General features: G+C 42.1%; 1 protein-coding gene across 9 annotated transcripts in view; it reads left to right on the forward strand.

The window, feature by feature from the left end:
- Positions 1-382: 382 nt before the first annotated feature.
- LOC138945299 (sodium/calcium exchanger 2-like) overlaps positions 383-23,892 on the forward strand; it is a 105,093-nt gene continuing 81,583 nt past the window's right edge. For 5 of the 9 annotated variants that reach the window (XM_070316726.1, XM_070316764.1, XM_070316733.1 and 2 more), the window contains exons 1-2: positions 384-653; positions 20,787-21,808. In XM_070316726.1, coding sequence (XP_070172827.1) covers positions 21,086-21,808 — 723 coding nt within the window. In that variant the 5' untranslated portion in view covers positions 384-653; positions 20,787-21,085. Of the gene's footprint in view, positions 654-20,786; positions 21,809-23,892 lie in introns of all 9 variants that reach the window. The other 4 variants (XM_070316776.1, XM_070316769.1, XM_070316719.1 and 1 more) reach the window with 3 other exon arrangements.

Here is a 23,892-nt window from a genome sequence, read left to right on the forward strand (position 1 = left end):
AAGCCATGGACTAAGCTTAGTTGCCGCTTGCAGTTTTGACCTCACGGCAACAAAAGACTGACGGGTTTACTCTGGCACGGGGTGTATGCAAGGTCTAGAACCATAGTTGCTATAGGCCTATAGCCTACACACACAAGTTGTGCTGCCTGCAGGATAATAGCGGCGCGCAGGCTTTAATCTTTAGTTCCAAATCGCTGGAACCACACAGTGGGTTTTTTTCTACCTGACAAACAGACTTGGTGTCACCTGTCAGGATCTTTGATTCTCCGTCGCCTGAGTCGGAGACACCGCTTTAAAACGTCTTGTCAACTCTTCACTTCAAACCACAAGAACTTATTCTGGATCTCTATTGAAAGGTAGGCGTAATGCTTTTAAAAGCAATGGCAATTCTTTAAAACAAAAATGCAGCACTGCCTTGGAAGCGGCAACAGGTAAGCCAACCTGAGCTGCAGTGCACATCGCCGCAAGGAGAATCATTCTTTCTCGTCTCGACGCACGCGCGCGCGCCGCTCTTCGACTTGTGAAGCAGACGACACACAGCCACTTCCTGTCTGTTGCGCTGGTGAACGCCGAACAGCTAACGCGATCAAGAAATATGTACTTATCGTTGACTTGGATTTATTTCTGAAAGTATGAGTGATGTACCAAATAAGGTAGGTAAGATTCCATTTGGAACGTTTTACCATATTTCCTTGATTTTGCATGAAGATGATTGCCAGGAACTTGAGAAAACAGATTACAGATCAAGTCGTGCTTCTAAAACGTTTTCAAACCAAGATCAAGTGACTGAATGATAACTTGATAAGATCGGTTTTTTTCTGACTGTGCTGTTCAAGTTTTGTTTGAAAGATTTGTCCCGACTGTTTTATGTTTTATCATTCATATAAATATATATATATATTCTAATGAAAAGATTAGGCAATTGTGTCCGTTTCAGTCGTCGGAGCGACGATGTTGCCGAACCGTGATAGCGTCGGTGTTCGTGGCCATGCATAATTTTCGAGATTTGTAAGAACAATGTCAATGAAGTTGCCTTGCCGCTTACATTCCAGTCTTCTCTAATTTCTTGTAATATTTTATGACTCAGAAGTGTGCTCAACGATTAAAGGATATTTTAGTTCTGTTCTAGATAATGGAATAGGAATATATTGCACACCAGATCTTGTTTATTTTCTCAATCTGGCTCATTCCACCGTTCTGCAAGTCAGACTCAGAGAGTGTGTGTATGTATGTGTATATGTGCGATTGTGCGTGTGTGGGTGTGGGAGGGAGGGGAATGGTAAGAGTGTGTGTGTGTGTGTGTGTGTGTGTGTGTGTGTGTGTGTGTGTGTGTGTGTGTGTGTGTGTGTGTGTGTGTGTGTGTGTGTGTGTGTGTGTGAAATTTGACACTGTAAACGTGCTTGTGTCACACAAAGTGAGTATAGACATAGTACCATTAAAAACAGTGTGTTGTTCTCTATGATCATTACACTTCTGCGTTTGTTTTGTTGAAGATTCAGCTTTAATGACTGAAGAAAATAAATAATGAACAGAACTTATGTGTGGATTTTATAAGCAGTAGCCATTTAGACAAATTGAATCAATTACAGTATATTTCATCATTCTTGATATACCTGTGCCTTTTGTTTTAAAGGAAAGTCCCATTTATTGATCTAAACGTTGAAATGACGATGCAACGACCGTCCAAGTTGTAAAAAGGCTATGTTTATTCGCTGCATTAAAGGCACAGTAAGCCTCCCGTAAACCATCACAGATACTGTCAGGCTTTTACACACAGTACAAACACCCTTCCATTTGAACGCTCACCGAACTGGAACATCCTAGGTGCCCTACGTAAAGAGCGAGCAATTTTCAAAGAATTAATTCTGCGGAGAGAGTGTCAGAGACAATCGGACCGTGGTGTGTTTTGGCACTAGACCTAACTTTTAAAATCTAAATAATAAATTGACAGCTTGTTACACAAACATTCTTAAATCATAAGAATTCTTTTTTCATCAAGACAAGATCAGTACAATTCGAAGTTTTGAAAGTTTGAAAAAAGAAAAGCCCGGAAGCAGGGTCACGCAAGGTCGTGGTTCTCGTAGCAGACGACGGTTTATATCTATCGCCAGTTCCTCTGAACAGTCAAAAGCCATCTCTCTCTCTCTTGTGAACCACAGCCGTTTGTTTCGTGCATAGTCAGAGGTACTTAATAACGTGCTATTGCAGATAAGCTCACAGCGAGTCGCATTCAAATTACTAACTGACGACTACATTGTGAAAAAGGAAAACTTAATCACACGGGTTCACGATGGCTCAGGGGTATGCCGATAAACCACGCAAAAATAAATTCTTTGAAAATTGCTCTTTCTTTACGGAGGGCACCTAGGATGTTCCCGTTTGGTGAGCGTTCAAATGGAAGGGTGTTTGTACTGTGTGTAAAAGCCTGACAGTATCTGTGATAGTTTACGGGAGGCTTACTGTGCCTTTAAGATCTCTCGGCCAAAACGGAATCGTCATTGCTGGCTGTGGCATGTTAAACTTCTTTGGAGTAACAAGATAAATCAATCGATGAATCTTTCAGCCGCTCGCCAATTGAGCACTCAATCATTAGTTCCAGTGTGAACTTTTGTATAGGCACGTGTTGTAGATGTGTTGAAGAGAGAGAGAGAGAGAGAGAGAGAGAGAGACAGAGACAGAGACAGAGACAGAGACAGAGACAGACAGACAGACAGAGCGAGAGAGACAGAGACAGAGACAGACAGGCAGGCAGGCAGGCAGGCAGGCAGACAGACAGACAGACAGACACGAGAGAGAGAGACGTTAACAACTAACATCCAACTAACCACTGGCACCGGGGAAGAAGGTAGGGGACAACAAAGCGTAGGGTCATCGAATCGTTCACAGGGCCAAAACTGATCCCTCCGCTTCTCTGGGCCGCATACCATCAAAGAGGTGACAGACATTATCAGCACCGATAAATCGCGTTGACATACACCTCTGGTACCAGAAAAAAAGAAAGACATTATATATATCTATGTGGTTATTTAAGAGCTCTTCGAGGAACACACGGGGCCAGATAATTTGGCCTGTGATCTAGAATCTGTATTAGCTGCAGATCTATTTAGTTTGGCCCGCTTTAGCGCGTTAGTGCTAATCGTAGCCGTATTGGCGTCAGCGGGGAATGTGAGCGTGCAAGGACCTTGTAATTAGGTGGTTTATATATAGACCGAAGTGTTTCATGCTTTCAGTTACAACTGGAATAAGTGTCTTGACTCGAGAGCGAGAACCCTACGCCGGGAGCCTGAAACTGGCGCCAGCACAATTTCTTCATGCTCTTTGATTATATCGCCGTCCCTCTTTTTCACCAGAGAAGCTATATAAGCTGCCTGGGTTACTGACTGACACACCTGAGCACGTGTGTACTGTACTCAAGGAGTCCATACAGTTACGAAATGGAAGCTACCCTCGGCGTTTTAGTGCAAAATTCCAAGTAATGAAAATGATTGGGGAAAAAAAACGTGAATCAAAGAGATTAGGGCCCAGGTCCGGGCACAAGGAGGTCAGATAGTTTTAGGAGACGGGCGCAGTGGCGTCAGTGGTGGTAAGACGTCGGCCTCCTAACCGGGAGGTCGTGAGTTCGAATCCCGGTCGCTGCCGCCTGGTGGGTTAATGGTGGAGATTTTTCCGATCTCCCAGGTCAACTTATGTGCATACCTGCTAGTGACTTAACCCCCTTCGTGTGTACACGCAAGCAAAAGACCTAGACCAAGTGCGCACGGAAAAGATCCTGTAATCCATGTCAGAGTTCGATGGGTTATAGAAACACGAAAATACCCAGCATGCCTCCCCCGAAATCGGCGTATGCTGCCTGAATGGCGGGATAAAAACGGTCATACACGTAAAAATCCCCTCGTGCTAAAAACACGAGTGAACGTGGGAGTCTAAGCCCATGAACGAAGAAGAAGAAGAAGAAGAAGAAGAAGAAGAAGAAGAAGAAGAAGAAGATAGTTTTAGGGAAAGGCCAATGGGCCCAATGGGTGGGGTGTTACAGCAGACCGAACAATGGGGACACACATGCTCTCGTAGTCAGTTGTTATAAATTTGAGTATCACTTGAATTTATTGTACTTTTCTGTGACTTGTTATGTATATATATATAATATATATTAAGGAACTGGCATATTGAGAAGAGTGTGCTACATGAGAATAATTGTAACCTTTTTTTATCACTGACTGTAATTGATATTTCTGTCAAGTTTACGGCGAGCATTGCTCCAAAACAAAGAGTGTGTCAAACGCTTTTCTTATTAATCCGGATTCTGATGTCACTACATAAAACGAGAAATTCGATAAGTCAGTTATTGTCAGCTTCTCACTGAAACAAACTTATGAAAGATTCTAGGGAATTCGAATGTTACAACTGGAAATCTTTTTCATCTACATAAGTGCTCATGTCCTGTTGAGTTAATGCCGTGATGACTTAGTCTCCTCTAACCCCGACATCCGCCTATAAGGCTGTGACGATAAATAAAGGGGAATACAAAGCCAGCTTGAGACGAGCACAGACGTCATTGTTCTGGTCTCAAGTGTACAGAAGCACAATGCAGTTATCATTGTGCACACCAGATGGCAGACGTCTGCAGTAAAGCAGCGAGTGCAGAATTCAGTTGACCAGCGACGGAAGCGCTCAGACGAGATAAGCTGATCTTTGTGGTACCCCTTAGAAGATGTGTCGTGTCACCGACGAATGCAAAACTGTCCAAGAGTGTCCCTATTGATTTCCCTTCTCGTGCGTGGCCAAGAACGGTTATTCTCTGTACATGTTTTTTCCATACTGCACAATCTCATAAGTTTATTAATACCGACTGAAGGGCAGATGTTGAGGAGCTGATGAGTAGCACGGTTTGTGTGCAAGACGAAGCTTCAGAGTCTGACGCTTTCACATCACTTGTAAACTGCGGCGAACTGTTCCGATAATTATTTCGTTCAGCTGGCAGCGCATTTTTTGGATGGAAGTTGTGTGTGTGTGTATGTGTGTGTGTGTGTGTGTGTGTGTGTGTGTGTGTGTGTGTGTGTGTGTGTGTGTGTGTGTGTGCCGTTGTGTGTGTGTTTATGGGGGTATCATGAACGTGTGTTAGATACAGGACAAAGAGGATAAAGGGTGGATGAGTAAAACCTGGATTTTTTTACGTCGCTTTTCAGTTACGTTTTCTTGGTCTGTGTCAATAAGCACACAATCGGCCAGAGAAGAGCAGACTTACTACATTGCAAACAGCACAACAATCGTCCTCTTGTCCACTCGCTGCACCGGGTAATAATTGCACAGACGCGTGACATCGGATAATACAGCCCTTATTTTCTCTTCTCCTCACACACACGCACTTCATGCGGTACTAAACACCGACACACGTCTGGGGCACAACTCACTTTCTTTAACAAGGTAGTCTGAGGTCTGTAATCAGCTGACCGTCTTTCTCTCTGAGGTTTTTTGACACGGCGGAAGACTTCACAATCAGCAGAGATAGTGGTCATCGCGGGCTAGGTCAGTAGGTGCTTGCTGACCGCTGACTTCTGTCAATGTCTCTGCGTACTTCAGAACTTTTTTGTCTGATTTCTGCCCAATCAATTTGTGTCTATTGCTCTGCTGATTTCTGTTTATTGTTTTGCTGATTGTTCGTTCCATTTGATTTTTTTTCATTTCTGTGCTGATTTGTTCTCTGCTGATTTTCGTCTTTTGCCCTGCTTGTTTCTGTCCATTTCTCTGCAGTTTTCTGTCCAATTCTCGGCAGATTTCAGTTCATTGCTCTGCTGTCAGGTGAAGGCGACTTTCTTTGTCTAATGGATGTGTTTGGAAGCAGTATCAAAATTCGTTCTGTTGCTCATCTTTAAAAAAAAAAGCAGTAATTTTGCTTAGCTTTTGGAACGTTAGTCTAATAGATTAGTCCGAATCTGAAAACAGTACTTGCACCTATTTGTCATAAACTGATAAGCCCTTTAAATAAGCTGATGACTAGTATATTTTTTCAATCTTAAAAAAACCCAGTAACAAACAAACAAGCAAACAAACAAAACAAAACGAAAAAAAACGTGAGTGGGGTGGAAAACGTTATTGGTCCATGGAAAAATCCACAGTCCACTCTTACCAAGTCGGCCTCAGTATTTCCTCGGCATCTTACCTTTGGCCAAGTGGCAGACCCTAGCTTTTGTCTCTGTCTACTCAGGCTAAGTTCGCTGTGTGTTTCCATCTTTCGGCGTGTAACAGTGCGACCCGGTAAACTCATTATCAACGAGGTATTTACCCTTTTGTAGATAAGCATTGATTCTTACTGTTGGTAGGTATACTTTGTTTCTTTCTCCGGCCATTTTAGTTAGCACTGCCTCAGCCTCTTCAGTGAGAAATCACGTTCCTCGTATGGAGCTTATAAATGTAGCAGACTCAGCTTCCAAGTCGGGTGATTAAATCAGATGTCTATGTACTGCTAAGAGATCCACGCGCAGTGGTTTGAACACCTTGTTCAGAGAGATGTCGTCATTTAACACTGCCGCACGTGCAGGCGTAACAGATGCAGTGGATAAAATGTCACATTCTGTATTTCAAGTGGCACACCGCTCTCTGTGTTGATGGGGATGGAAAGAAAACAACCGCTGAGGGTGGAACTTGTGCAACATTGATTGTATCAGCATGACATCCTTCATTTGTGGAACGGCATGCCACGTTTCGAACTGTCTTGCACTCCATGGAATGCCTGGTTGTGACGTCCGCGTCAGACTTCGTGTGGAGGTACCGCTGAGAGGGGGTCTGGCTGGATTGCATGTCATGGTTATAATAACCGGTCTTTTTACCGAGCAACATGCACTTCCTATTCAGTCTCTGTCTGTCTGTCTGTCTGTCCGTTTGTCTGTCGGTAGGTCGGTCGGTCGGTCGGTCGGTCGGAGGGTCTCTCTCTCTCTCTCTCTCTCTCTCTCTCTCTCTCTCTCTCTCTCTCTCTCTCTCTCTCTCTCTCTCTCTCTCTCTCTCTCTCTCTCTCTCTCTCTCTCTCTCTCTCTCTCTCTGAGAGGTGGTCTCTCTCAATTTTATCAGTGTGTGTCTGTGCGTCCCAAGGACAGATTGTAAGAAAAGGCGTAGCCTTAAATCTTAATCCTTGTTAAATAAAATTCAATTCAATTCAATTCTCTCTCTCTCTCTCTCTCTCTCTCTCTCTCTCTCTCTCTCTCTCTCTCTCTCTCTCTCTCTCTCTCTCTCTCTCTCTCTCTCTCTCTTTGAATCACCATGCATTTTTGTATCGGAGAGGTGTTTTCTTTATCTAGGAAGATATCCATCTGTGGGAATCAGTCCCCAGCGCATTAATGTGTACACATTAATAGACAAACGAGGACGTTGAAGGAGTTTGACAGAGGGGGGGGGGGGGGGGGGGGATGGGGGGAGTAGGGGGAGAGAAACTTAAGGCAACGCCGGGCTGGGTTTTCTCAATTGGGCCATGCAGTTGAAATCCAGCACATCATAAACGGGTGAAAGTAGTTGCGGCGGCGGGCGATTAGCTTCCAGGCAGGTAAAAATGCTAATTATTTTACGATTATTGTTTGTTTGCCTGTGTAGTTTGCTCAGACTTTCCTACTTTCTAGTCCCGATTCTTGCAGAATATTTTATCAAAAAATATTCATTGAGGATTGCCAATGAGAAATGGAAGCATTATATCCTGGTCGTGTCTTCTCGATAAATTGTAGTGGGGCTAAGAGCAGAGTTTGTTTGTTGGAACTGACTGGAAATGCCAGTGTCTGCGATACTGTGGTATTTGAACAGTGCTTGGCAACGTAGGGCGGTCGGGGAGTAATAATCTCTCTCTCTCTCTCTCTCTCTCTCTCTCTCTCTCTCTCTCTCTCTCTCTCTCTCTCTCTCTCTCTCTCTCTCTCTCTCTCTGCGCGTTCATGTGTGTGTGTGTGTGTGTGTGTGGCCGGAGAGAGAGAGAGAGAGAGAGAGAGAGAGAGAGAGAGAGTGATTACTACTCTCTCTCTCACACACACATACATACCACACTGACACACACACACGGGTATGTGTATATATATGTATAAACAGTTGTGACACATTAGCTACCATACGTCTATACCTGAGGTCGTGAGGCGCGTTTTCATTGCCGCCTTAGCACCGTAACAATTTTTGGCAAGACGTTACTCGTGTGTCCTGGTTTGGTCGGTCAGTGTTGGGTGGGGGTAGGGGGTCGGAGTTCCAGCACCAGAAATAGAAAGCAGAATAATATTGTTGAAGCTTAATGTATTGTTTGGCTGCCAAAGAAACTTCCAAAGACGCTCTCTCTGCCGTGACGCCATTTGGTTATTATCAGACTGAAGCGCCATTGTGCACCCCTTCGCTCTCAAAACAGAGCGTTTTTCGGCGCCCAGAAATCATACAGGAGGTGGTTAATACACATGTACAGGAGTATAGGTTCAATGTACATTCATCATGTACAGCGGCGGCTTGCTGTTGAATCATACATGTATGTGATTTTCGCGGCCTGGCAACCGCCTCAGGCACGTAAAAGGTCAACCGTGACCATCGCCTTGCTGGTCTCAGGAAATTAATCTAATCACCTCTAATTCTCCATTTTCCCTTTTTAAAACAACTATACCAGAGCAGCAGGGGATCAGTCGGAAAATTAGACAGCTAAAGATTTTAAAGGGACAGTGCAGGGGTCACAGGAGTCACAGCATTGCTGAAGCAACGATTTTTCTTTTTGTCTCAAATTATGAAATAAACAGTCAAAAGCTTTACACGACTTTCTCACTGATGCCTTCGCATACCTTTGGTGTTACCAGCCAAACGAAACTGTATGCGGTTTGCCAGTTCGCATCTCCCGCCAAAATGTAATTAATATTTCCCGTGAACACGTTCTGGGGCTCAAGGCTGTGTTTGGTGTGCCAAATTGAACCCACATACCATCTTTTACAATATTCTTACGTCATCACACGCATTAATGTCGTAAAGTACCCAACACAGAAAGAATTCTCCCTGTCGCCGAGACTAATAGACTTCCATAGGCTTTTGACGTAATTAGTTAAAACCCCAGTATATATATGTCTCAAATGGTAGGGAGGCCCACAGAGAAAATCCAAAATGGCGGCCACAGCCGTGATTTTTTTTTACTTTTCTCTGAAGATTTAAAAGGCTAAATAAATATTTTAAAAACGTCAAACAACTTGCAAGGGTTTCTCCAGTTGTTGTTCTTTTGAATGATTGTTGGTATGTGAACGTGCTGCTTTTGGTTCATGAGTAAAACAAGTCCCGAACTTGCCCCAAAACGCTATCTCTCGCTTCGGACTTAGCCGCAGACGCGGTGTACAGGGAAAAAGCTATTTGACGTCGCGGCAAGCGGAACACTCGAAATCGTCACCCAAGTTCCAAGAGCGCGCGAAGAAAAACTGTTTAAAGTACAATACTGAAATTTAGTGTGGCATAAGATCAACCCTTTGTTATGATGTATGTGAAAGAGCGACTTATCAAAATGTTATTAACGTCTTGAAAAAGGGTGGGTTCTGAACACAGTGTTTTACTTTTTACACAGATGTTTCTGGAAATCGCTCTTTTCTGTCAATAATTTTAAAACGCCAATCTACCAGGACAATGTCTTATCTAATCAATGTGTGCATTACTTTAACCGGGCCAACCGATTGAAGTGAAGCAATATTTCAACTTTTGCGCCGTCCAAGGCCGAATCGCGTATGTTCTGAGATCTCGCAAGAAAAAAGTATTAGACGCAGTTTAATGACATTTTGCATACCATCAGATCAATCCTTTGTAATTATATATTCCGCAGAGCGACTCATAATTATTATTAATATGTTGTGAATATAGTTGATTCTGAACACAGTGTTTTTGTTTTGACACAGGCGTTTTTGGAAATCGCTCTTTTCTCTCATTAATCTTAAAAGGCTAATCTACAAGAAGAACATCATTTCTCATCAATACGGGCTATACTTTGACCGGGCCAATCGATTGAAGTGAAGCGATTATCCAACGGCTGCGCCGCCGAAGGCTGAATCTAGTCATTTACAGAGTGATACAACTATTTGCATGACGTCGCGGCAAGCTGAAACACTCCAAATTATCGCCCCAGTTCCAAAGACTCGCAAAGGAAAGATATATGCAAACCAGATTCATGAAATTTTGCGTGCGATACAATCAACTTTCTGTTATTATATGTTCAAAGGAGCAACTTACAAAATATATCATTACGTCGTTGAAAGGGTTTATTCTGAACACAGTGTTTTCTTTTAAACACATGCGTTTTAGGAAGTCGCTCAATCTTTCTTCTCAGTGATCTCAAGAGATAGATCTACCAGTAAGTTTAGTACATTTGTTCTCATCAGTATGTGCTTTGGCTTGACCTTGACAAGCGATTGAAGTGAAAAAAACCAAAGCTGATCAACTCTCGCAGTCATACAACAGGGACGTAGCACACCTAATAAAAGTGGTAGGGCGGAAAAAAATGGAAGACAAAATGCTGAGACAGCTAAGGAAATATGGGGCTTACACTACCGCCCCCCCCCCCCCCCCATCCCGTCCCCTTGTAATGGTCTAAAAAAGAAAGAAAACATGATGCGATTTCGTGCCTTCTGAGCTCAGTTCCATCTAATCATCTTTCCATCCTCCACCAAACAACGGGCTGGTGAATGTATCAGTGATTATCAATCGACTTGCATTTATATCTAAATTCCGATACGTTGAATGTGATGAGCACTTACTTCAAATGACTTTCGTCTTCATTATTGTCTAGTGTGTTAAAAAGCAAGGATTGACAAACTGGTTTACTTCTAAACAAGCAATTTATTGATCCGTCCAGCCATCAACATTGGCAGCCTGAGTGATGACTGAAAAATAGAGGGATTTGTCAGAATATTTTTAGCGCGTTTTCGATCCATCACAACCAGGATGCACACTTGTGTCCATTGTTCAATTCTCTCTCTACATGTTGTTTCATGTGACACTGTTAACCCCACAAGTTACTGTGTTACTCAATTGTTATGGCGTACTTACGGTTGACACACAATCACTCACCCCTCAGTCTGACCCCAGCTTCACACACAGAATATACAAAACATTTCTTACCTCCATTGTTTCTCATGGGAGCAGACGGACGAAGAAGCAATTTTCACTAAATTGGCGCCAATACTTTTATGGCCTGACGGAACTCGTCACGTGTGACGTTCTCGTCAAAATAAGACGTCATCCTATTCCAGCAGTTGACCAAGACTAACACACACAAAAAAAAACCCAAAAAAACCGACCTTATGCCATCGCGTGAATACTACGTGGGGTGTTCTGTTGGTAGATCTCTCTCTCTCTCTCTCTCTCTCTCTCTCTCTCTCTCTCTCTCTCTCTCTCTCTCTCTCTCTCTCACTCTCTCTCTCTCTCTCTCTCTCTCTCTCTCTCTCTCTCTCTCTCTCTCTCTTTTTTTTTTTTTTTACGGAAAAAGTGGTCGGGCGGTCGCCCTACATGCCCTACCGGGTGCTACGTCCCTGTACAAAAGCTGAATCAGTTACGCAGTGTTCAGTAGCGGGACGCACCGGTATCAGAGTATGCACAGTGAAAAACTTGACGTCGCGACAAGCCGAAATTCGAAATTATCGCCTATTTTCCACGAGCTCGCAAAGAAAACGTATTTTAAACAGAAAATATATTGTGCAGTGAAAGATCTCTGCAAAAGATCTATCCAGAAGTCTGTTCTCATCCTGATGTAGATTTGTTGGACTTCGCCTAGCGATTAAAATTAAAACGCTTTTCAACTGTTTCACCGCCGAAGGCTGAATCAAGGCATGCCGTGAAATGTCACAGGAAAATATGTTATAATTTTAGGTTTGTCAACTCCCCACCAAAGTTAGATCAACGAATTAGCAACATCTTTAAAAAGAATAACAGAGCCTTCCAGCTGTGGTAATGATTTTTTTTTCTCCGCGACGCGGCCTTGAATAGATCCATCAGTTATAGTGAACAGATCTAACAAGAACAGCAATGTTTCTTACATATGACTCGCCTTCGCCACAAGTATTATTATCAGAAACAGGCTATTCACGACACGCAGGACCCCGTGACCCAGCAAGATTAACAGACCCAAGGAGAAGGTTTGTTGGGGGACAATGAAATTCCGGTTTAAAACACGTTGACAAAACACGTAGCTACCTCACTGCAACATGGATTGCTTCACAGGACCGATCAGCACACAGAAGCCCTTTTCGCAGTAACCTAGCTGTAGATACTCGCTTTGCAAAGTAAATTCTCGGTAGAACGTTCTCTCACAAAACACACACACACACAAACACACACACACACAAACTCAAACACATACATTTTGATCCAGAATCACAAAGACAGACAGACACATACACACATGCATACATACTCACGCACACACGAACACAAACATACACACACACATGAATACAGACAGACACACGTGCACATGGACACATATATGTCTTCGCTCTCATTCCGTTAGTGCGAATTTGTTAATCGCTGTTGCTTCTGTGGCTGCAATATGTGGCTTCTTCCAAGTCAAGCGTGCATCTTGGGTTACTCCAACAAAAGGTAGCGTTTCAACCTTAATCGGAAGGTCGAGGGTTCGAATCCCGGTCGCGGCCGCCTGGTGGGTTAAGTGTGGAGATGTTTTCCATCTCCCAGGTCAACTTATGTGCAGACCTGCTAATGGCTTATTGTTTAAGACTTCAAAATATTATCAAAGATCACTTTGACAGTGTTACAAAGGGTTGTTTGGCAAAAGCTCATTCACACGGAATCGACGTGATGATTTCTTTGAAAAACAGGTGCTATTTGTGGCCAAATGTCTAAGTGATCTTTTCTAAAAAAATTTTAGTCTTTAACGCTTTGGCGAATAATTCTAATTAAATTTTGTTGTTGAGAAATGAATTTCCTCCAAAAATGTCTTTACCTTGTTAAAAAAAAAAAAATTATTTTTACGATTTGTGTAGCATGTTGAAGAGACACGTTTGCCTGCAATCACGACTCGCTTGACCCCTACCCTGTATAACACAATTTATGAACAAGTAAAAGATAAAAACGATTAAATACTATGCATTTGTCGTAGACCCAGTAAAATATCCTCTACGAATCTGTTTTTCGTTTTGATTTATCTTATCTGGTTCACATTTTACGACAATTTGAAAATGACGAAAAATCACTCGGAACAATGGGCGCGAATGCGTTGCGTTTCTTTTGCCGGGGATTGTACACGCAAGCACAAGACTAAGTGCGCACGGAAAAGATCCTGTAATCCATGTCAGAAGTTCGGTGGGTTATAGGAACACGAACATATCCAGCATGCTTCCTCCGAAAGTGGCGTATGGCTGCCTAAATGGCGGGGTAAAAACGGCCATACACGTAAAAACCCACTAGTGCAAAAACATGAGTGAACGTGGGAGTTTTAGCCCATGAACGCAGAAGAAGAAGAAGAGAAGTATGGCGCTGAAGTACTGTATAATTTAGTAATATCTCGATGTCTTTTAGACTATGATCCGCACTGGGTTTTGTAGCACGAATTACCTGATCTGTAGGTACATCTCATTGAATGTGTAATGTCTGTTTAACGATAGCTTTAATACACTTAGTCACCTGGTGTTCTTCTTTGATCGCGATATGTTTGCAGAATTCAATTCTGTGCTACAATTTCGGTCTGTTCTGTTTCATCTTCATGCTTGTGTGTTTATTGATGGTATTGTTATAATGCTGAATTCATTTCCCGACGATTTTTGAAATTCAGTAAAGTGTGACTGATGACTTCAAATGACTTTTATGGCGCTGAATTGTTTATTGTTCTTAATTGCTTCTCATAACTAATGATCTGACTTTTTGGCGCTAAATACCTGATGTTATATTTTAAATGTTTCTTTGTTCTGTTCTGCAATTGTATTTGTTACATTTCATTGATTAGACAATTTCTGTTTTGCTGTGAAAGTTTTTTTGTTGAAAATCTGTTGTTTGTGTCATTATTGCATTGCTGGGGATTTTGTCATGCTGGATACCTAACCTTAATTGCACCGCAACAAGGATAACAGATATTGTGTGTGTGGGGGTGTATGAGAGAGAGAGAGAGAGAGAGAGAGATAGATAGAAAGAGAGAGAGAGAGAGAGAGAGAGAGATAGAAAGAGAGAGATATTCACATACACACATAAGCATACATACATACATACATACACACATACATACCTGCATACATGGATATATACACACTTAAATACACATAATTTGCTATATAATCGCGGATATACAGGTTAAGGAAGAAATGCACACATTTTCAGTCAGGCAGATTAAAATATAACGCATAACTGCAAACTTTTGCTGTAGTTAGTGTTTTCTTGTTTGGAAGTAAAATTATTATCATTCAATGTGTGGAAATATGCTAAAATGTGAGGTTACAAATGTTTTTAAAGATTGACATTGCGGAACATTAATACATTTTATAGTTTTTATTTTAGATTTATTATTTTTGAAAATATTGATTTTCAAGCTTAAGTTGTAAAGTTTTGATTATACAGCATCAAACGTATGACAGCTAGATTGTACACAAAGAGATCTTCAATTTGATATATCGCATGACATATTTACCTGTAAAACCACTGAAGATTTGCTTGTTCGCGTTTTTTAAATTTCGTGTGATGACGTCAATATAGCCTAAAATTGCAATCGGCTATAAAACCCTTTTTATTGCATTTATTGGTTCAACTGTGATACATTTGTGGTTGCTGCAATCTGTTTTATAAAATAAAACCGAAAAGGTCATTTCTTTTTGCTTTTTTTAATTTGTCGCCCTGTACAGAACTTCCCAGTTGTGAAAAAATCGCATATTTGCCTGACTTTACAGTCCAATACCTCCAAATGTATAATTCTAACAGGCTTCAAAATTTGCACAGCAATTCTATAAGTACTTTTACATTTCAAACCCGAACTATAAGAACACTGCTTAATTTTGAAGCTGTTTACAGCACTCTAAAAAATGCCTTCTGTGCACTATTCACGCTTAGGACAGTGGGCCTCCCTACAAATGGTTTACAGAACGATTTAAATCTTCTCTTGTGAAAAAAAGCAGTTCTAACCTTATCGAACACACTTGCATTGGCATCTGATAGCATTACATGACACAGTTCGTTTGAATGGCTATTTAGCTCGCGCAAACCACACACCAGTTTTCGTGGTTTATCTAACCCCTGAGCCATCGTGAACCCGTGTGACCCACTTTTCTTTTTTCACAATTTAGTCGTCAGTTTGTGATTTCAATGCGACTCGCTGTATCTGCACTAGCACGTTATTGTGTACCTCTGAATCTAAAACGCAACAAACGGCTGCGAGTCACACGAACTTATCGGCGGCGGTTGGCTTCCGACAAGCAAGCGCTATGCAGAACATACGTCTGCTACAAGAAACACGACCTTGCGTGACACGCTTCCGGGCTGCCTTTTTCAAAACTGTCAAAACTTCGAATTGTACTGATCTTGTCTTGATGAAAAAAGAATTCTTTTATGATTTAAGAATGTTTGTGTTACAAGCTGTCAGGTTATTACTAAGATTTTAAATGTTAGTTCTAGCGCCAAATCGAGGCGGCCGATTGTGTTACTCAGACAATCCGGCTGGCCACGCAAAAATAAATTCTTTGAAAAATGCTCGCTCTTTGAGGAGGGCACCTAGGATGTTCTCAAGCGGTGAGTGTTTAAACGAAAGGGTGTTTGTCCTGAGGAGGGGGGGGGGGGGGGGGGAGTTACAAAAACGCCTGCACCCCATCACAGTCAACTTGTATTCATGGGTGCAACTCTTCCGGCTACACGCCGGCAGCCGGTTTTTGGTTTCATCGGCTGCCGATGTTTTTGTTCCAGGAGAGTTTTTTTGGGGGGCATTCTAAATACTAAACAAGTCGCGTAAGGCGAAATTACTACATTTAGTCAAGCTGTGGAACTCACAGAATGAAACTGAACGTAGTCCGCCGCTAGTGCAAAAGGCAGTGAAAGTGACGAGCCTGTTTGGCGCGGTAGCGATTGCGCTGTGCTTCATAGCACGCTTTACTGTACCTCTCTTCGTTTTAACTTTCTGAGCGTGTTTTTAATCCAAACATATCATATCTATATGTTTTTTGGAATCAGGAACCGACAAGGAATAAGATGAAATAGTTTTAAAAAAGATTTCGGAAATGTAATTTTGATCATGATTTTTATATTTTTAATTTTCAGAGCTTGTTTTTAATCCAAATATAACATATGTATATGTTTTTGGAATCAGAAAATGACGAAGAATAAGATGAAATTGTTTTTTGGATCGTTTAATAAAAAAATAATTTTAATTACAAGTTTCCGATTTTTAATGACCAAACTCACTCATTAGTTTTTAAGCCACCAAGCTGAATTGCAATACCAAACCCCGGGCTTCGTCGAAGATTGCTTTGCCAAACTTTCAATCAATTTGATTGAAAAATGAGGGTGTGACAGTGCCGCCTCAACTTTTACAAAAAGCCGGATATGACGTCATTAAAGGTATTTATCGAAAAAATGAAAAAAACTTCCGGGGATATCATATTCAGGAACTCTCATGTCAAATTTCATAAAGATCGGCCCAGTAGTTTAGTCTGAATCGCTCTACACAGACAGACAGACAGACACACAGACACACACACATACACCACGACCCTCGTCTCGATTCCCCCCTCTATGTTAAAACATTTAGTCAAAACTTGACTAAATGTAAAAAGCTTGGACCCCAACTTTTGCCGGTTTTTGGAATTTTCCAGGTTGCACCCATGTGACAGTATTCAATTGTGAACTTTACTTGAACAAGTTGAAGCCAGGGCTGAGGTGCACGAAGCGAAAGTGGGTGCAACCCAATTGGGAGGGAGCAAGCCGCGGAGTCTGATTGTTTGATTGATTGATATTTGTGGTGATTTCAACCAAGCAGTGTGTGTGGATGTGGGTGTGTGTTTGGGTGTGTCAGTGCGTGTGTGTGTGTGTGTGTGTGTGTGTGTGTGTGTGTGTGTGTGTGTGTGTGTGTGTGAGAGAGAGAGAGAGAGAGAGAGAGAGAGAGAGAGAGAGAGAGAGAGAGAGAGAGAGAGAGAGAGAGAGAGAGAGAGAGAGAGAGAGAGAGAGAGAGACAATGGCAATTCTTTATTCTTCGAGAGTAACAAGAATAAGCATAGATATCTGTTTTTTCATCTGGCCCTCGCCCTTAAGAGGGACTAATCTACTACTACAACTGCTACTAAAAACTCATTACATAAATACATTATTATTGTGAAAACAAAAACCAAATCTATCGCAGGTCAGTCAATTTGCTAAGAGATTCCGACTTGAAAGTAGGAGAAAAGCAGATCTATGAGGCTATGTCATCGAAAAGAAGTCATGTAACCCTATGCACGTTCCTAACAAATAAAAAAATTGTTCGTGATCCTACCTTTTTCAAAAAATCGCCTAAAATCCAGGGCCTCACATCCATGAGAGGTAGCATAGGACAAATGTCCTGGCCAATGTAAAAGTGATAGGACATTTGTCCTGAACAAAAGCAAATCAATAGGACATTTTTTTTCCCGTAACAAAACGTAAATATAATTAAACTTGACTAGTTTCTTGGCACGAGGGTAAAAGAACAAAAATACTTTTTTTGGCAAAAAGTTAGCAGCTTTGACTGCCACAGCTGCCCCCTTTTCTTGTTTTGTCAGCTGTCGGGTTTCAACTATCTCCTTGTCTCTCTGGAGAGATGGCACTTGCACACTAACAGCATGGTCTTTGGTTTCTTGATGATCGGTAAGGGCCGATTTGCGAAAGTTCGAACAGCCAACGGTAAAAGTGTTGGACTTCCCTGTGTGCTGACATGAGGTGCAAAACATAAGTTTCCTCTCTGGGTCATGAGACACCCACGGGAATGATGTCGCCCAGCTTGAGACGAAGTTACGCGTGGGAGTGAGGGAGGGGGTAGTGTCTTTCTTCGGTTCCGATGTTTGACCTCTAACTGCTCTGGGGCTGGAGGAATCTCAGTTTCCGTGCTACTGACAGATATGAGGGAAGGGACTTGAAGTGTAATTTCTTCTGTCCCTTTTCTGGGATCAGATTTCGTTTAGGCGGCATGTTTGTTATTTTCGGGGAAAGCGCGAAGGGAGGCAACTCTCAACTGGCTTCGAGCATTCCGAGTTGGGAGCCTTGGAAACTCTTTGGTACTAGAGGCACAAAGTGTCTAATTTCGTCTGCTACACATCGCTTCGCAATACATCGATAAAATAGCATTCAAACTACTGTAAATTGAGAAGTACTGACGATGTCCGGATCAAATTATAGAATAATCGGACATTGACCACTTTGTGACAAAAACAATAGGACATTTGTCCTCCTGCATGAAAAATGTATAGGACATTTGAAAAAAATATCCTCATATGTCCGATGTCCGACGTGGATGTGAGGCCCTGAAAATCCATTATAATTTATAGCTCAGATCCTTCCCAAGAAAATAGTTTCTTTCTTCTAAAAGACCTAGAACATAATTATCTGTGTTTGTACCATAAACATTTACTTAAAAAATAAAAATTGCATGGTCGGATGCTATCAGTGATTCATCATTGAATCATTCATTGACAGTGACGTAGAGGTTACATGCCGAGTCTCAGTGATTATTAAAAATAATGGTCGAAGTTAGCGGATCATGAAAAATGCGAGCTTCAGCGAGCTTTTTCATGACCGCGAACTGAAACCATTATTTTTAATAATCACTGAGACGAGGTATGTAACCTCTTTATTCCTCCTTTCTTCAGTTATTCAAAGAAAAGAGGAGTAAACGTGTAGGGCTAGTTATTTTTTCGGTAACTTACCCAACAACCAAAATAACTTACCCAACAACGGGCCTGAATCCTCGATAGCTCACAGGTTGATGAGCTAGACTTTGAGGGAACTACTTTAGCGATTGAAAAGTTCCGAACGCTCTAATGTACAAAATATACATCTCTAGACCAAATAATACAAACATACTGCATTTAAACTAGCAACTACAGGCTTGAACACATTCATCTCCATATAAAATCCATGAGTTTGGTTGTTTTCTAATTCCAAATCTAACGATCAGTGCAGAGAAACTCGCTTTAGATCTCTTATCTAAAGCAAACTTCCAAGGCAAGTAACTCTCGTACTCTGTCTAGCGATAAGAGTAGTTCCCCTTCCAAATGTTCTGAACCGAGTTGCTTGGACAAAAGAATGCAATCCGACGGTAGTTTTCGACAATATTTCATTTTATAAACAGCTAGATCACACGCAACCAAGTGCACACATCTCATCAATTTAAAGAACATACAGCGGTTTCATACATTATTTTGCCCCAGAAAACTGAACTTCATACAGTTTTTGAGTCACTTGAGAAAAAGTGACTCTATGTAATCGGTCAGTGTTAGTCTGTCCGTCCGGCCGGCCGGCCGTCCGTAGACACCTCCTTAACGTTGGACTTTTCTCGGAAACTATCAAAGCGATCCGGCTCATATTTTGTTTAGTCGTGACCTCCAATGACCTCTACACTTTAACGATGGTTTCGTTGACCTTTGACCTTTTTCAAGGTCACAGGTCAGCGTCAAAGGAAAAATTAGACATTTTATATCTTTGACAAAGTTCATCGGATGTGATTGAAACTTTGTAGGATTATTCTTTACATCAAAGTATTTACATCTGTAGCCTTTTACGAACGTTATCAGAAAAACAAGGGAGATAACTAGCCTTTTCTGTTCGGCAACACACAACTTAACGTTGGGCTTTTCTCGGAAACTATAAAAGTGACCGGGCTCAAATTTTATGTGAACGTGACTCCCAGTGACCTCTACACTTTGACGTCTGCTTTGGTGACCTTTGACCTTTTTCAAGGTCACAGGTATGTCTTGAAGGAAAAAATTTGAAATATCATATCTCTGAAACTATTCATCGGATTTGATTCAAACTTTATAGGATTATTCTTTACATCAAATTATTTACATCTGTATTGTGTTGTGAATAGCAATTTCTTCCTGTCCATCTGATGCCTCATATAATATTCAGAACTGCGAAAGTGACTCGATCGAGCGTTTGCTCTTCTTGTTAACGTTGGAACACGGGTGCAAAAGTTCGCCTGCTAGTCCCATTCGAAGAAAGAACATTTCCTAAGCGATACCAAAACATGGCCAGAACACACACTATCCGCCTTTACCGCCACAGCAGAATAACAACATAACTGTGTACTTGATTTTAGTCCAAAACAGGGAAACTGACAAGAAGTGTTGACAGAATTGAATTATTTTCCCTGAACTATACAACCGCGCATTATTCAATCGCCTGGGCAGGTAGACTGGTTGAGTGAATATGATTCGATCAAACTTTCGCACAAAAACTCCTCTTCTCTTTGAATAACTGAAGAAAGGAGGAATAAAGAGGTTACATACCTCGCTGAAGCTCCCATTTTTCATGATCCGCTAACTTCGACCATTATTTTTAATAATCACTGAGACTCGGCATGTAACCTCTACATCAGTGCTCGGGGTGTGTGTGTGTGTACGTATGTCATGTGTGTGTGTGAGTGACAGTGTGCGTAACAATTTTGCAACATTTGTGAAGGTGCGTCATATTTTCGAGGAAGAAAAATAATGACGTAGGGCGCGACATGACGTGCGCATGACAGTCGAACGCAGGGGATACAAATCTGCAAAAATGCCAGCAGCGACTTAGACATAACTACCAATGTTGCTCTCATGGTTATGACAACCACTTTTGCTGTTCAATGTATGCATAGCATAAAAATATGTTCACACGTTTGGTTTCAGGTGAGGGTTGGACAGGTGACAACAGAGAAACGGCAGCGAAACCGAGACGGCGGATTTACATGTCGAGAAGCTGTTTCTTTCTTTTCAATATGAAAACAACCCTCGACGGCAGCAACGGATTCTGATTTTAATGGATTCCTCATCAAAATGACATTGGCATACTCGCCTACGCGATATATCATCGGCGCAAAGAGGCCCTAAGTTGTTTTTACGACTACGACGAAATGAGCATTGATTTGTCAAGCCGACACAGTTTCACGGAACGAAAATATTAGCGGTCTCCAAAACCTTGTGGCAAGATGACGACGTCATATCGGACAAACTACAGCAATGGCTATGTGGTGGAGTACAAGGTCGATGGACCGCCCTGCTCTTCGTGGTTGCTGTTGCCGGCGGAGAACCTGTGGAGCGAGGGTATGCGCGGCTTTCTATATACCGTGGCGCTGGCCTACCTCTTCATGGGAATCGCCATCGCCTCCGACATGTTCATGTGCAGCATCGAGGTGATCACCAGCAAGAAGCGCAAGGTGGTGCTCTGGGACGAGGAGCGGCAGGAGAAGGTGGAGCGGGAGGTACTGTTATGGAACGAAACGGTAGCCAACCTGACCCTGATGGCGCTGGGCAGCTCCGCTCCGGAGATCCTGCTGGCCACGGGCGAGATGGTGGGCGATCTCGACGACCGTGAACCCAGGGACGCCCTGGGTACCTTCACCATCATCGGCTCGGCCGCCTTCAACCTGCTGATCATCACGGCGGTGTGCGTGATGAGCGTACCCACGGGGGAAGTGAAGACTATTAAGGAGTTGGGCGTGTTCATCGTCACCAGCATCTGGTCTATCTGGGCGTACGTTTGGATGCTAATAGTGGTCCAGTACATTTCGCCGGGGCAGATTGATCCATGGGAGGCCTGGGTCACGCTGGGCTACTTGCCGCTCTTCGTCTTCATGTCCTACCTCACAGACCGCGGCTGTTGCTGCGCCAAGAGGAAAGTTGAGGGCGTCGATTCTGAAGAAGATCAAGAGGTGAGTACTTCTGCTAACTACCCCTCACCAGCAATGATACGGGCTTTCTGTTTCTGCTACACTGAACCGAGTTTCATTTCTCGCCAAAGTAAATTAATCGTGTACTTTCCTGACAGCAGTCCTGCCACTGCCAGTCATAAACTACCTTAAAGTGCAGTTTGCTCGGATTTCTGCACATGCGATTGCCCGATTGTTTTTATCTGTCGTGGAAATAAATGTGCGCATATCAGAAGAAACTACAGCCGTAGTAGTTATTTCATCAGGGGTTTCAGTTTTGGTGGGGTTGAAGTGGGATGGGTTCGGTCGGAAGGGGGTTCAGTTTGAGGGTTGGTTGGTTTAGGATTAAGAGGTTGGGAATGTTTGGGGCTGTATTTGGGGCATGTGTGGTGGTTTAATAGAGGAGGGTTGAGTCGAAATGTGGGTGGGGAATGGTGGTGATGTAACGTTTGACTATTATATTAATATTTCAAACAGAATGAGGCAGAGCGATGTTAAGTTATCAAATAACCAAAGGGAGGTAATCGCTTTTAATGCATACGACATGTGTAATAGAGTAAGCGAGAGTTGTACGGAACCTTTTCTCCTGGCACCTGAGAGAATAACAAGCACTGAAATGAACAAGCGACTTTCATCCTCAAAAAAAGGATGATCACCGCAAGCTCATATGCTCATACGCTCTGCCTCATTCTGTTTGAAATTCTAACTGATACTTTCGAGGCGACCCTGTAACAATGTGTGTGTTTGTGTGTTAGTTCTGTTTAAAACCAGTCTTGATCTAAGGACTAAGTCCGGTCGAGAATAAAAGCTGGTTCTTGTATATATGACTGTGTACGTAGGTGTTAGTTGGAGTGCCTTGGAGAATGATGAGCATATGACTATGAGCTTGCGGTGATCATCCTTTTTGACTCACATGCGAAGCAAAAGTGAGTCTATGTACTCACCCGAGTCGTCCGTCCGTCCGTCCGTCCGGAAAACTTTAACGTTGGATATTTCTTGGACACTATTCAGTCTATCAGTACCAAATTTGGCAAGATGGTGTATGATGACAAGGCCCCAAAAAACATACATAGCATCTTGACCTTGCTTCAAGGTCAAGGTCGCAGGGGCCATAAATGTTGCCTAAAAAACAGCTATTTTTCACATTTTTCCCATTTTCTCTGAAGTTTTTGAGATTGAATACCTCACCTACATATGATATATAGGGCAAAGTAAGCCCCATCTTTTGATACCAGTTTGGTTTACCTTGCTTCAAGGTCAAGGTCACAGGAGCTCTCCAAAGTTGGATTGTATACGAGGTCAGACACAATACTGAGCAAAAAGTACAAAATGAATGGTAGCCACTTTCTGGATTTTTTTTGCAAAGAACTGTTTTCTTCTGGTTGTTAATGTTGTTGTATTGTGATTAAAGAGAGAATAAAGAATTAATATCATTTTACAGATTATTTTTTCTGTTGATGGTTATTTTGTTTTTGATTATTTTCCATTGAAAATACAACTTAAAATGGCCACTGAAACCTGACAAAAATGAGTGGTCTTGTTTGAGAAAGCACAATGGGAAGTGAAGCAGTTTGTAGTGTCATGTTTGTATTTATTTTGGTCAAACTAAGTGTATTTAACAATTAGATATGCTCATTTTCTTTCTTTACCGTAAAATGTGTCGTTAGCGTGGACGAAAAAATTGCATTCTGTAAGTAATGCTTCGTGTCTCACTTCACACGCTGATCTAAGTCCATACCATCATCATATCTTTCACATGCAACTCGATATTTCCACTGATAATTGAAAGTTACTGAATAAAATGACACAATCTAGCACACATAAAAGCAATAAAAAGACCTAGCGTTGTGAAAGAATGTGTGAAAGGCAATATCCGACGTTTTGCGTCACTGCGTTACTTACGTTTTTGCACTTCCAAATCTAACGCGAAGTCGACACAGGGCACACGAACGAATGTCAATCGACTCAATGCACTGCGGAAATTTCCACAGATTACGAATAAATGGCCTTCACCTTTCCCACAATGCATTGAGAGGAGGTATTTTGACCTGGAAGTTGTTCGTGTCTTTGGCGTTTCGCGCAAACTT

Source organism: Littorina saxatilis, linkage group LG1 (genome assembly GCF_037325665.1).
Source record: "Littorina saxatilis isolate snail1 linkage group LG1, US_GU_Lsax_2.0, whole genome shotgun sequence".
Lineage (NCBI taxonomy): Eukaryota > Metazoa > Mollusca > Gastropoda > Littorinimorpha > Littorinidae > Littorina > Littorina saxatilis.